At 33.3% G+C, this 15,037-nt stretch overlaps 1 protein-coding gene across 4 annotated transcripts in view; it reads left to right on the top strand.

Annotated features, from left to right (window-relative positions):
- The window catches only part of DMXL2 (Dmx like 2), a 145,399-nt gene that overhangs the window by 97,434 nt on the left and 32,928 nt on the right, over positions 1 to 15,037 (top strand). For all 4 annotated transcript variants that reach the window (XM_045529243.1, XM_045529227.1, XM_045529233.1 and 1 more), the window contains exons 19-23: positions 2,347 to 2,457; positions 5,844 to 6,013; positions 8,850 to 8,947; positions 9,397 to 9,562; positions 11,201 to 11,465. In XM_045529243.1, the coding sequence (XP_045385199.1) occupies positions 2,347 to 2,457; positions 5,844 to 6,013; positions 8,850 to 8,947; positions 9,397 to 9,562; positions 11,201 to 11,465 (810 nt within the window). The remainder of the gene's footprint in view (positions 1 to 2,346; positions 2,458 to 5,843; positions 6,014 to 8,849; positions 8,948 to 9,396; positions 9,563 to 11,200; positions 11,466 to 15,037) is intronic.

Below are 15,037 nucleotides of genomic sequence, written 5' to 3'. Positions count from 1 at the left end.
TCTTTTATGCAGATGATTGAAGGTAATGGTGTTGATTAGATATGATGACATAAGCAAAGGAAATGGAAAATTATTGATCATTCTTTCAGTGATTCAATAAATATTGTGGAGGAGTGAAGAACTGCTATGTGCCGGGCACTTTATGTACTTTATCATATTTAATTATCACAACAATCTTCTAGTAGGTAGCTATTATTATATTTAATTTTATAGGTGAAGACACTGATCTTTAGGAAATTAAGCAACTCTTCCAAGAGCACATATGCATTAAGTGGCAGAACTGGGGTTCATAGGTGATACAGTGTTGCCTCTAAGCCTGTACTCTTTTACCGATTTCATAAGATTTCCAGATTTGGGGAAAAAAGACTGTTCCCCAAAGCCAGCTGGAAAATACCTCTTCATGTAGGTTTACATCTTTTATAATATATCTCCAAAGTTTTCTCTTTTGCAGATTAAAATAACTAGAGACCTTAGAGGGTTTTTTCCTGTGACCTATTTTCTAACTGTTAATTGAAGGAAAAAAATAGACAACCATTATGAAATCGTGTATAGTAGAGCGAGATTTTTTTTCCTGCAGAATAGCCTTAAGCTTTTGTTGCATACTTAGTATATATTAGTTTTTACTCTGGGACATTAAGAAAGTAGGCATACCATAATCCATGAAGAAGACTTTATACTTTCTGATACAAAACTATATCATTGGCTAAGCAATATAAAAGCTTATCTTGGTCAAACTGGACATTCATAAGGTAATAAGGAAAGAATGAATGTCTCCATTTTACAGGTGGGAAACTGAAGCTCAGAGTTTAAATAAATTAGTTGCACATTTCAGTAAATGGAATGTAGGTAAATGAATTCTTCCATTTGTTCAAGTGAGATGACTTACAGTCATTCTTGACTCTGCTTTCTCTCCATGTCTAGTCCATTGGCAAATGCCGTCAGTTCTATTATATCCAGAATCCAATCAATTCTCTCCACTTCTATGGTTACTACTCTGGTCCAAGTCACTGTCATCTCCTAACTGCTTCATCTTTGATACCTCAGTCTGTCCTTCACTTAGGAAGCAGTGATTCTTTTAAAACAAAATCACATTAAATCTCTGCTCTGCTCAACATACACCAGTGGCTTTCCATCTCACTTTAGAATAAAAAACAAGATCCTTAACAGTGGTCTAAAAGGCCCCACACGATCTGCACTCATTTCTGCTCTACTACAATTCTCTTCTTCCAAATTTATGCATGGCTCATTCATTTACCTCCTCAGATTTCTGCTGACATGTCATCTTGTTGGAGGGTTCTTCCTAGCCTCACTACATAAAATAGAATCCTCTTAATCCAGCACTGCCCAGCTCTCAATCCTGCTTTATTTTCCTCCATAGCATTATTTTCCACATATTATTTGCTTGTTTATTGTTTGTCTCTGCCTCCTAAAATGTAATAATCTCCATGAGAGTGAGACTTTGCTTTATTCACTGCTGAATCCCCAATACCTAACTAACATGTGCCTCACATGTAGTAGATGCTTAATTTGTTGAATGAATAAATGGGTGAACAGAGATAGGTAATGGGAAACGGAATGGGGACTTGAACTTTGGCAATTTAAGAAAATGTATTTTCTTCTGGAAAATATTATTTGATTCTACAGTCTTTGGGTACTTCCCAAGTGTCAGTTATTAGGCTGGGCGCTGTTAATACTTTTGTATTGCTTTTATCCAGCAGTGGTGGTAGTTTTGATTAAACTTGCCATGCTTTCATATCTTTGTTCAACTTTCAACTAAGTGGAATCAAATTTGTGTAAGTAAATTTATGGAATCAAGGTTAAGGTTGAACTTAACCTTCTAATACTAACTAGCCTGGGGAATCAAATTTTAAATCTTTAATGGTAAAGCTAACCAGTGTAGAAAGTGTTACTGTTTAATTATATAACAAATAATTTCACATTAGTTGTATTATTCCTGTCTTTAAATCTCATCTGAATTTATGTAGGAAATATTTTTAAAAATCGTATCGAATTTAGTATAGTTAATATACTTTTTATTGGATTTCAAGATTTCTTTCCTTTTATTTATTGTGAGTAAATATAAATGCTGTTATTATCTGTTCTGATAGGTAATTGTATTTTCCCAAATTATTTTTCATTTAGGATTTTTAGTATTCACATTTTTTTTGGAAAGGTATGATTTTTTTGGTAAAGGTATTAAACTGTTCAGGAAGGAATACACTGAAAAATATCTTATATATTTTGTTTAAATTATTGTCACTAAGTTTAATGTTTATTTTATAACTTATTGGTTTGTAGCCTCTTGTATTCTTTTTTCCTTAAACATACTTTCTGTTTAAATTACAGGAAGAGACACCTTAGATGAGTGTGGTTTGAGATACTTGTTAGCTATGCGCCTGCATACATGCCTTTTGACTTCACTGCCTCCTTTATACCGAGTGCAGCTACTTCATCAAGGTATTCCACTCATTGTTTGAACCTGTGCACAAATTTTATTTAGTATTGAAGCAGTGGGTGTTTTCATGTCTGTGTGTAAGCACTAGGTGAGTCATTATATGCATGCCTATCGCTGGCCTTAAGATATTCCTGTCACATAGTCCCACTTAGCGTTTTTCTGTGTATCCTTCAGCTCTATTCTGTGACTTTTGCTCATTTGACTCAATTTCTTAGACTTTACTCACTAAAGTTATAGTAGTTGAGGGAATAAACATGGTATACCTGAGGTTGTAACCCAAAGTGGCCCTCTACAAAGTAGCCCTGAGTCTCTTTCTGATGCCTTTTCTTTAAAAATTAAGTAAATTTGCTTTACAACATGTTATTTGTATTTATTTTAATATAAGCAATATGTTTTAGTTATTTACCAGCAAGTAAAGTTGATGTTTCAGGAAGATCTGCCATATTGAGACAGTGGATTTGCATACTTCCAGCATACTGCCACACCCTGATTGAGACATAAAGGTTTATATCAGCCGCCTTACTTATAGATTAAAAAATTGAAACTATAGAATTTAAAGTGAACTGCCTAGGATATAGGACTATTTATTACTAGAGTTGGAGTTAGAATCCCAGTCCAGTGCTCATTTCATTAGACTATATTGCTTTCAAAACCAGCATCCTGGACACAGCCCCATAATATATGCATTAGTATTGCAGAACCTAGAATACCAGGCTTAGTGGACTGTTACTCTTATCCATAGCATTTACTCTTTAATGTTCTTTGAAAACATGATTTTAAACAGCTATCTAATATTCTTTCTTTCTTTATTTATTTTTTTTTGAGACAGAGTCTTGCTCTGTTGCCCGGGCTAGAGTGAGTGCCGTGGCATCAGCCTAGCTCACAGCAACCTCAAACTCCTGGGCTTTAGCGATCCTACTGCCTCAGCCTCCCGAGTAGCTGGGACTACAGGCATGCGCCACCATGCCCGGCTCATTTTTTTTTTTCTATATATATTTTTAGTTCAGCTTAATTTGTTTCTATTTTTAGTAGAGACGGGGGTTTCGCTCTTGCTCAGGCTGATCTCGAACTCCTGACTTCGAGCAATCCACCCGCCTCGGCCTCCCAGAGTGCTAGGATTACAGGCATGAGCCACCACGCCCAGCCTCCTATCTAATATTCTTTTATGTGTCTAAACTATATTTCATCTACCCAATCCTTTATTTTTGGAGCATTTAGATTTTGCTGTTTTTTTCCCATTTGAATAAATGACCTTGTAACCTTGCACATAAATATTTATGTATATTTCTGGTTATTTCCTCATGTTCGTTTTCTAGTAGTGGAATTGCTGAGTCAAAAGGTGTAAACATTCTTAACTCTTGATAAGCATTGCCAAAATTCTCTTCAGAAAGACTGTGCTCATTTACATTCCCAGAAATTTGATGATGCCAAAACTCAACCCACTGCCAACATTTGATACTGTCATTTTAAACAATCTGTGCTATTTGGATAGGTTTGAAAAATGGTACCTCAGTGTTCTTTTAAATTTTAGTTTTAAATAATAGTCAAGTGGTACAGAATCAATTAATGACAAGTTTCTACATTGCCTAAGGAAGATCTAAAACACTTCAAATTTCTAAAGTTTTGTCAAATTCCATTTTCCTTTTGACTACAGTTAAAATATTGGAGATGAGAAGTGACTGGTGTTGTAGGTGATGATCCTGGGAGCAGTTCTCAGGGAGAAAGTTAAGTAGCCAGTACCTAGATAGAAAAGCTAAGAAGAGCAGAGATAAACTGCAAAGAATAGCCTGCCATTGATAGGTAAATAAAAATAAGTACCTGTTGGTGCCCCTGTTCTTTTTCTTCCCTAATAACTTTTTCACCTCTAATACATTTTCAAATACATCCACTGCTCTCCTTATCTTGTTTTCCAAACCTAATTCTTCTGATATGCCTGTGTGCTTTCTTGTTAATTCTTAATCATACCAAAATTTTAATTAATTAACTTTAAGGGTATAGAATATATTTTATATTGTTCTTTTATATTGCAAAATTATACATTTTTGTATTGCTATATAATAGTTTCTAAATCAGAATATCAGTTATTTGACATAACTTTTTCTTATATCAGATGAAAATTTAAGTAATGAGAAAATTAATCTGCCTTTTATGAAAAACTAAATTGATGTTATTAAATTTTGACCATTATTTTTCCTAAATTTGTAGTGACACTCAAGACTTGTTGCATTAATGTTGTGATACAATTTCAAACACAGTTGTATGTAAGTGTTAGCAATGGGAAATTAAAAAGATTTAAGATTGTTATTCAAAACGATCATAATAGTTTTTTCTTCTATACTTTCTAAATTGTGAAGCAATAATTATTAGAAGAGCTTTAAACTACATATGAAATCTATATAGTAGTTTACAATGAAAATATTATGTGTATTAATAATAATGTTGATACTTTAATAGCATTGAGAAGCCTGTGTTACAATGTGCCTATCATTTACCTCAGATACTTCTTTGTTTCCTAAATGGGTTCATATACATAGTTGCTTGGACTAGTCTGGCTTCTTTCCAAAACTTTTCAGGGTTCTTCCCAGCATTCCCATTGTCTGTTACCATCTATTCTCTGTGGTTCACATCCATCTTGTTTCCTTTTCACCTGCTCTAAATAGAGGGTTACCAGTAGTCAAACTGTTGATTTGTACTCAAAAGTCTGATGTTGTCTCTAAAGATTTTGTTGTCTCTACACACAGCCTATATCCCTGTCAGTCTTCTCCCAGAGTCAAAGGGTTTGCCCTATAGCATCAGTATTAAGCAGTTTTAAAGTACTTTCAGGCCCAGGCACGAAAGGCAGAGGAATGTACTTTGTGACTGTAACTTATCACTAGTACTCCCTGGAACTCTCATGAAGTTTAGAGCTTGCTTTGAAGTGATATTTAGCTCCATGGGGAGAGAAGAATGGGGCAGTTTTCAATATTCAATACGAAAGCATGTGGTCCTCACGCAAGTGGCACTGGAATCAACACCCAAGCACGTGGGCCAAGTGCTTTTAACTTGACTGAAATTTTCACTCTTGATAAATTTGGTGTGCACATGTGAATTACTCAGTATTCAAGTATCTTTCTTTCCAATGATTAAGTTTTAGCGTCTCTATTTTTGTAGGGGAAACAACAGCGAATATATTATTTGGAAAAAAGAGATTTGGGTTTTATGTCCTGTTACTGATCTTGTATCCAGAAGCTTATAGTGTAAAATCCTGAATGATGACAACTTCCTTTCATTCTTTCTTTCTACTTGAAAATTCTTTCCAAAATGAATGAATACATGACTGCATGAAAGATTGTTTTTGTTCTTTTTTTGATATAGTTACAAAGGTTATTATTTTGTATTTCCAATTTAGGTGTCTCTACATGCCATTTTGCCTGGGCTTTTCATTCTGAGGCTGAGGAAGAACTGATTAATATGATTCCAGCAATTCAGAGAGGGGACCCTCAATGGTCTGAATTAAGAGCTATGGGAATAGGGTGGTGGGTAAGGAATATTAACACACTTCGAAGATGCATTGAAAAGGTAACTTTATTTCATTGTATTTTGAAGTTGCATTTTTAAAAAAGTCTTTTCTTAAAAGAAGATATTATCATCCAGAAAACCTATAGTGGGGAATCAGTTTGTATGTCTTGAGATCTTAAGAATTTTTTAAATAAAATTTTTTTGAGATTCCAAAATTTGACCTTTATAAAAGTTTCTTGCTATATAAACTAAATTTATAATATATCTATGGAATAGCAATATTATCTGTTACTATTTGAAGTGTGTCCTACTTTAAGAAAATACAAAAGTCTAAATTTAGAAGTAAACTTAAGTTCTCATTCACTATTTACATTAGGTAGAAAAATCATTCTTTTTATATAAAGGATTTTCTGCATTGCTAGTTTAATAAGTAGCAAATTTCCTTTGCACACTTACCATACCATTCAATAAAAAAAATTTTTTTGAGAGGAAATCGGTTTTATTTTAAAACTAATTATATACACAACATATTGATTTGTGTGTACTTGAGGAACATATCTGTGGCAGCAAGTGAAATATGCTATAAATTTCTTAAAGATGGTTTTTAGGAATTAGCTTTCTGGTAGATTCCTTTTAGAAAAAAAATTTTCAATTTTGTATGTTAGTGGAAACTGAAAGTTCTTTCAGTGTTGCTGAAATTAACCTTTACTGAGAACCTACTGTGTACCAGGTTTGGTGCCAGTTGCTTTTCATAAATTGTTTCATGTAGTATTTTCAACCCCATGTTATCATCTCCATCTTACTTACACATGATGGAACTAAGACTCAGTGAGGTTAGGTAACCAGTCCAAACTCCAGTCATTTATATTAATAAGTGTTAGATTTGATCTGTGCCATTTCTATCAGGGTTAGGAAAGTGGAATTCTTATTCATATTTTACTTTTAGTCCATTGAAATTTCCTGGAGTACAGTCAGTGGTACTATATTTGTGAAGCATGCATGTATTTCTCCCAAGGATGCAGATACCTTTCCTATGTTACTCTTTTACCATCATAGTTCCTCAATTTTAATGTCAGAAGAATCACCTGGCAAAGTTATTTGAAATGCATATTCCCCATCCCTGCTCAGAGATTTTAATTTCTTAGGTTGGTGGTAGGGCTGAGGCTTCTTCATCTTTATTAGCATCCTGTGATTCTGCTGTACCTGGTTCTTAGATCACATTTTGAAATATGAGTGTAAAAGTGTTATTTTTCTGCTACATGTAAGGCAGCCAACAAGGTATCCGCATTTCTGTTCTCAAAATAGGCACAAATGTAAGAAGAAATTTATTCCCACACCAACTAAGAAATATGGTTTCTGGTGTAGGGAAAGTTAGTTGTTATAGCATATAAATAGTACAGTAGCTACATTAATTTTTTTTATATCCCAAAGCAGTAGAAAAAAAGAGGACATATTTTATCTGAAATGTTTCTGCTGTATGCTACAAAGATCTCTTTACTTTCTTGTCACCATGTGTTGTCATTATAATTATTTGTGATAGAAACACATGATTTATTTCCACAGGTAATTTATTTCTTAAAATTAAATCAAAGGGATATGTATACTTTTGCCTTGAAATATAATAAATCTTTAGCTCAATATGAATAAAAAAACCTCTAAAAATGATTGAACACTTGAAACACTAAGTTAAATGATGGAGGGCAGAGGAAATAATAAGAAAGGAGAATCAAATAAAAGAGTATTGCAAGTAAAGCATTTTCATGATGCAATTTTAGGTATCTTTTCCCCTTTCTTCCACACCTCAGTAGCTTCCTGCTTTGCCATCAGTCAGTGAGAACTAATAAAACATCCACTTTTTAAAAAATTGTTATGCCTCTCAACTTAGTGATTTGCAGAGGCTACCTCAGCATCTTTGAAAAATAAGATACAGTCTATATGTTATTGTATTACGAACACCATAATTACATACAATATTACTGGCTTAATAGTTTTTAAGCTTATACAGAGTTGATTGGCTCTGTATAAATTCAGCAGCTTTGGTTATATATATGGCTCAAAGGATGTTATCAGTTATTATACATGGAGAATTATGTACTTATTAAAATGTTTTCTCGTGGAATTACTAAAAGAAGAACTAAAATTTGTAGGCCTTTCAAAATAAAGAAGCTTCAACATTGTTTAATTACATGCCAGAAAGTATGTGTCAATCCTTCATAATTGTCGAAAGCTTGATTGAAAAATACCAGCAAAGTATGTTTTTAAACATATATGTTTAAAAAATACGGGAACATTTATTTTTGTCTGTAGTTTTGAAAATGTATGTTTACATGTATATGTGTATAATTGATATTTATTCACAGATGTATGTATTAGTATTAGTTGAGAGAGCCTTCAGTTGTGAAATCACATATACCATAGATGTTAGCATTTTAACTTTTATAAAACATTAAGTAATGTAATATGTTATTTGTTGAATGTTGAATTTTTAAGAAAAATATGTATTGAATATTCAGCCGCCTTTGTTGTTGCCTCTGTTAGTTTTATTACTACTATCTACATTCTAATCCCCTTTTTCCCCTTACTGTGTAACCTTAGGCAATTCACTTAACCTCTCTGTCTTAATCACCTCCTGGCTTGTGATTCAGTAAGATAAATGAAAAGTACTTAGTACATGGTAAACAGTAAATGCTAGCTGTAATTACTATTTTTATTGTAATTACTGGCATGCAAATGGTTGTCTCCAGGAGCATGTATTATAAGCTACTGGAGATTGTGGAGCAGAACCAACTTTTCCTGTCTCCATAGTTTCTATTAGCTATAGAAAGCATTAATTGTTGATCAATTGATTGCAATTCTTTTATCAAATAGTTAATTTAATATTTTCTTTTCCATTTAGGTTGCCAAAGCTTCTTTTCAAAGGAACAATGATGCCTTAGATGCTGCATTATTCTACCTTTCAATGAAGAAGAAAGCAGTAGTATGGGGTCTGTTTAGGTAAGTTGCCTCAACATTTAACATGATTTAATGAAGTGAAGATTGTGCTGCGAATCAGAAATGTAATGCTTTTGAAAATAAGGTGTATGAGCTTGGTCAAATCAACTTTATTCCTTTGTGACTTGGTTCCTTTATCTGCAAAAAATGGGTAAAATATCTTTTTGACTTAATCTAAAGGGTGGGACATTGTTAAAAAGTTGATGAAAGCACTTTGGAAAGTAAAAATACTCTTGTTTCCTATTTGTGTATATATAAGGCATTATAAGCTTTTTTTATTAGAAGAAGTAAAGATAACAAACTTGATAACAAATACCTGTCAACTGAAGTTATTCTTTTTCTTTTAGATGTATATTTGAGTTTTTTAAATTTTTTATTTTTATCCATTCTGTGAAGAATTAAAAATATTTTCAATTTGGTTTAACCACTGATGTTTGTGCTCGGGTTTCCAGGTCACAGCATGATGAAAAAATGACAACATTTTTCAGCCACAATTTTAATGAAGATAGGTGGCGTAAAGCTGCTTTGAAAAATGCTTTTTCTTTACTTGGAAAACAACGCTTTGAACAATCTGCCGCTTTTTTCTTGCTAGCTGGTTCATTGAAAGATGCCATAGAGGTATAAATAAGAAAACAATCTATAAAATACTTGTAAGACAATTGAAGACCTGTAAAGGTCATAGAGGAGATTGTAATTTTTTGTCATATGTAAGGATAGAGAATAACTACAGAGGTTGCTGAATTTAAACTAATGGCACTGTGATAAATGAAAATATAAATAAATTCAAGGGAGAAACATAAATGAAAATTTCATATATGGCACATTGCATTTCAAGATAATGTGTAAAATATATGAAAAAAAGTTGAGAAATGATTTATGAATTTCTTCCTGACCATCTTATGATTCTGAATTATTTAAAGTACATAGGTCACAACCTCCTTATCCTGTCAGAAAGGCAGATAACAATATGTTCTTTTTCTTCTAAATGAAATTCATAGATAAGGAACTGAATTTTCAGTTTGTACTATTTTGTAATATAGTTTGTCTTAGATATTGGAAAATGAATGTGAGGAGATAAAACTTTGTATTTTTTGATATATCATCCTGGCAGGTGATTATGGGAGTGGTTACAAATGTTTCTGTTTATTTATGATATCTTCCTCTTAGGTTACTTACTATCATTGTAAACAATACAAATAGGTAAAGGAATAATGGAATTGGAAATAGTGTATGATTTAAAAATAGGAAATATCCAACTCAGTGAAAGTACTTTATTTTATTTTATTATTTTTTTGGAGACAGAGTCTCACTCTCTTGCCTGGGCTAGAGTGCTTGGCGTCAGCCTAGCTCACAGCAACCTCAAACTCCTGGGCTCAAGCAATCCTTCTGCCTCAGCCTCCCAAGTAGCTGGGACTACAGGCATGCGCCACAATACCTGGCTAATTTTTTCTATTTTTAGTTGTTTGGCTAGTTTCTTTCTATTTTTAGTAGAGACGGGGGTCTCACTCTTGCTTAGGCTGCTCTCGGAACTCCTACCTCAAGCAATCCTCGGCCTCCCAGAGTGCTAGGATTATAGGCGTGAGCCACCGCGCCCAGCCAAGTGAAAGTACTTTAAATTTAGAGATAGTAATTTTTTCACAGTTATCCCAGGCATATGAATATTTTTGAATAACAAATGCTTATAATTTTAAAATGGGGAGTTTAGCTTAGAAAATAATCAAGTGATTAACTGAGAGATGCTCATATTACCTGAGTGACCTCAAATTCTCAAGATTAGCAGTTATATTAGAATATAGGCTCCCAGAGAGTATGAATACAATATGTGGCTTTATTTCTTAAGTTATTTGCTATGTAAATAGGTCTTTTAAAAATACTATTACTTATGTTTAAATGGAAGTATAATTGGAAATTAAGGAGAACTCATGTACAAATTCAAATGTCGTGCTATTTAATTTAAAAATGAATGTTCTTAATTTAAATCGACCTAAGTCTGAGATGATACTAATATATTTTGTTTTATGCTTATTTTATAAATGATCTTTCTAGGATTGAAGCTACTAAGTTCTAGCCTCTTACTACTATTCCTTAATTTCCCATCAGTCATTTAACTACCCTTCACTGTGTCAACCTTTGGACCCGCCTCCCCACCATGAGAATATAAATGGTAGATAATTTCAGGGTATTGCCGGGATATTTCATATCTCCAAATAATTATCATTAAGTAAGATAAGTATTTCTTAATATTTAAACTTGCAGGTATGTCTTGAAAAAATGGAAGATATTCAGCTAGCCATGGTTATTGCCCGTTTATATGAATCTGAATTTGAGACTTCATCCACTTATATATCCATCCTAAATCAGAAGATTTTGGGTTACCAAAAGGATGGCTCAGGATTCAGTTGCAAAAGATTACATCCTGATCCTTTCCTGCGTAGTCTTGCTTATTGGGTAATGAAAGATTACACCCGAGCCTTGGACACATTATTGGAACAGACACCAAAAGAGGAGGATGAACATGAAGGTGAGACATTTTGTGGGTTTCTCTTTTTTAAAGGAATATAATTTAAGAACTAATGTTCACTTAGATTAAAAAAAAACATTATCAGATTTACTTTTCAACTTTGGGAAATTATTATCAAAATTTCTTGTGTGGCTGAAGGATCAGCCACTATTCGTAATTGCGTCTAGCATTTTTGTTGTCATAATTTGGGTAGCACTAAGAAGACTTGATACATGCTTTTTACTCTCACAGTTATATATTAAGGTATATAAGATAGGATTATCATTCTATTTTAATTGCATATATATTAAACAAGCATACAAAATGTTTGCCACATTCTACAGCTCTTTCCCTGTAATAATATAGCCATTTTTTTTTAAAGTAGAAATTTTGGGCCAGGTGTGGTAGCTTATGCCTGTAATCCTAGCACTTTGGGAAGGCGAGGTGGAAGGATTGCTTGAGGCCAACATAGCGAAACCCTGTCTCTACAAAAAATAGAAAAAATTAACCAGGTGTGGTGGTGTGCATCTGTAGTCTCAACTACTGAGGAGGCTGAGGCAGGAGGATTGCTTGAATCCAGGAGTTTATGGTTGCAGTGAGTTGTGAGCCTGGGCAACCAAGTGAGACCCTGTCTCAAAAAAAAAAACAAGTAGAAATTTTAGCTGTTACACATATTGGTTTGGTGCATGGGCCTGGAAAAACTTTATTCTTATGTGGTAAATTTTCTGTTAGGATAATTCTTAGTTATCCTAAATAATTTAGATTTTTAAGGCTGGCACCTAGAGGATATTTATCAGCATTATTTGCAATAGTAAAAACTGGAACATTTTAAGTTTTTGTCAATAGAATAAATTTTAATATAACCATACTGTAGAAAACAGTATGTCATTAAAAAACTAAGGTTGATTGACATGTTAATATGTGCTGTATTATTAAGTGAAAAAAGATGGAGAGCACTGTGATTCTTGTTGCATTTTATATGTATACGTTGTACATACATGTGCTCAAGTGTGCACACACATGCTGAAGTGTGTGTACACAGGTTGTGTCTGTCTCCTGCATTTCCCTTCGTTGTTTCTTGGAATAAAGCACAAGTAACTAAATAGTGGTTATTGGTCACAGGCTACCTTTTGGGAATAAGAGTGAGGAGATCTAACCTTTTACTTTTCATTTTATACTTTCTATAGTTATAATTTTCTGATCTTATATTTTTACTACTATTTATTTTTAAATGTTAAAAGATGTTACATGAGTAAAGAGAGTAGGGCCCAATTTTTAATTTCTTTTTTTTTACAAAGAAGAAATATAATATTTTCATAAATATTATTAAAATTTTTAAAGGAAAGGAAATAAAATCTTAAAAGAAAAAGAAGTATCTGAGTTATCCTGGTAATTTTAATAAGATATGCACATTTTTATAGAAGGAAGGTTCTATTTATTTTCTAATGATTTCCAGGTCAATATTTAAAAATTTGGTGTTATGAGAAATTTCAAATATATTTAAAAGAGAGTATAATATAATGAAATCAGTGAATTCATTACCCAATTTTAATAATTATCAACTTATAACCGAACTTGTATCATGTATACTCCCACCCATTCCACCCCCCCATTCTCAACATAGATTTATTTTGAAGCAGATTCTGACGTATCAGTTTACCTCTAAATGTTTCAATATGTATCTCTAAAACATAAAGACTCTTAAAACATACTCTACAGCTAATTGATCACAACCAGTTACAGATTTCTTTGTTCCTTCTCCAGTCCCACTGTTTCCTTTGAATAGCCTTGAAAAAAAAAAAAAAGCACATACCATTATAACAAAATTTTATTGGCAATCATCAAATACACCTTCAAATTTCCCTGGTTGTCTTATAAAATCTTAATCGATTAGGATCTAAATAAGGCCTATCTATGTATTGTGATTGGTTGAGGTGTCTCTCTTGTTTACTTTAATCAATAGATTCCTTCTTCCTTTTTGTTCTCCTTACAATATGTTTTTTTTGTTTTTTTTTTTTGTTTTTTTTTTTTGAGGCAGAGTCTCACTCTGTGGCCTGGGCTAGAGTGCCGTGGTGTCAGCCTAGCTCACAGCAACCTCAAACTCCTGGGCTCAAGTGATCCTACAGCCTCAGCCTCCCAAGTGGCTGGGACTATAGGCATGCGCCACCATGCCCAGCTAATTTCTTCTATGTATTTTTAGTTGTCCAGCTAATTTCCTTCTATTTTTAGTAGAGACAGGGTCTCACTCTTGCTCAGGCTGGTCTAGAGCTCCTGACCTTGAGCCATCCTCCCGCCTCAGCCTCCTAGAGTGCTAGGGTTACAGGCGTGAGCCACCATGCCTGGCCCTTACAATATGTTTTTTAAAGAAGTCAGGTGGTTTTATCCTGTAGTTTCTTGCATTTTGGATATTGCTGATTGTGTCCCTGTTGTTTAGTATGTTTAATATGTTCTTTAACATGTTTATTTTTTTCTGTGTTCTCTGTATTTCCTATAAATTGGTAATTAAGATTCTAGAGACTCTTAACCACATTTTTGGCAGATATATTTTATAGGCGATGTGGAGTACTTCCTTCAGGGGATTTGTAATGTTGAATTGTTTTGCTTTTTGTGGTATTAGCCGTCAGTGATCACTACCTAGATACTTTATTTCATTAGTGTTTGCAAAATAATAAAATTCTAATTATATCATTTTATCCTTCCTTTATGAGCTGGAATATGTCTCGAGAGTGCAATTTCCCTTAGTGACTGTTTGATTACTCTGAGCTCCAGTCATCTACATAGTAAAGAGAGCATAAATGCTTGACTCTTTATTTACTAGTTTCAAAATAGTGGGTTGGCTTCCTGGCATCCTATAAAGGTGACCAGTTAGCTTTTTTTTTTTTAAATACATTGCCACCCTAGAAAAAAAATTTTTTTCCTTGGGGCCACAGTGTTTTATTATGAAGGTAGAATGGAAACTTTGAAAACAAAGTGATCCTTTCTCATTTAATGAAAAATTTGTTGGGTTTTTTTTGTATTATTTTCTGTGCATGAATTATATGCAACTTGAAAAATAGTTTTTGTGGCTCCCAAGGTGAAGAGACGTGTGAGTTACATATACTTCACAAGGCCCTGGGCTCAAAACTAGCATGAGTTAAATACAACTCACATGGAAGTTAGTGTGGAAAAGGTTATTTTGAACCCACAGATTTAGATAGATTTGCATTTGAAACCTTTGTGGTTTGTTTTTATGGATGCTCAGCTTGTCCCATCTGAAGTGGGAACCTCTTCAAGTTTCTAAATTCTTTTGGCATTATTTCTTGATAATTTTCTTGGTTTTTGGTATTGCAAAATCTTTTAGGCTCATCTTGTACATTTCCTTTCCCAGACCTGGAAATGACCATTCCTCCAAAGACTGCTTCCTTTTAGTGGGAAATAATATTTAAAGACTATAGTTTGGGCACAGGGATCCTCTTTGCTATTGATTAGGTCATCATTTCTAGACTATTTCAATGAATGGAGCTAGGAAATTTGTTCTTCTTGAGAATTTAGGAGTTTACACTGAAATTTCTAATTCACATATAGATTACAGAGTTCTTAGATTTCAGATTTGT

Source organism: Lemur catta, chromosome 1, assembly GCF_020740605.2.
Source record: "Lemur catta isolate mLemCat1 chromosome 1, mLemCat1.pri, whole genome shotgun sequence".
In the NCBI taxonomy this organism is placed as follows: domain Eukaryota; kingdom Metazoa; phylum Chordata; class Mammalia; order Primates; family Lemuridae; genus Lemur; species Lemur catta.
Note: the sequence above shows the minus strand (reverse complement) of the source record. Positions and strands in the feature narration are given on the sequence as shown.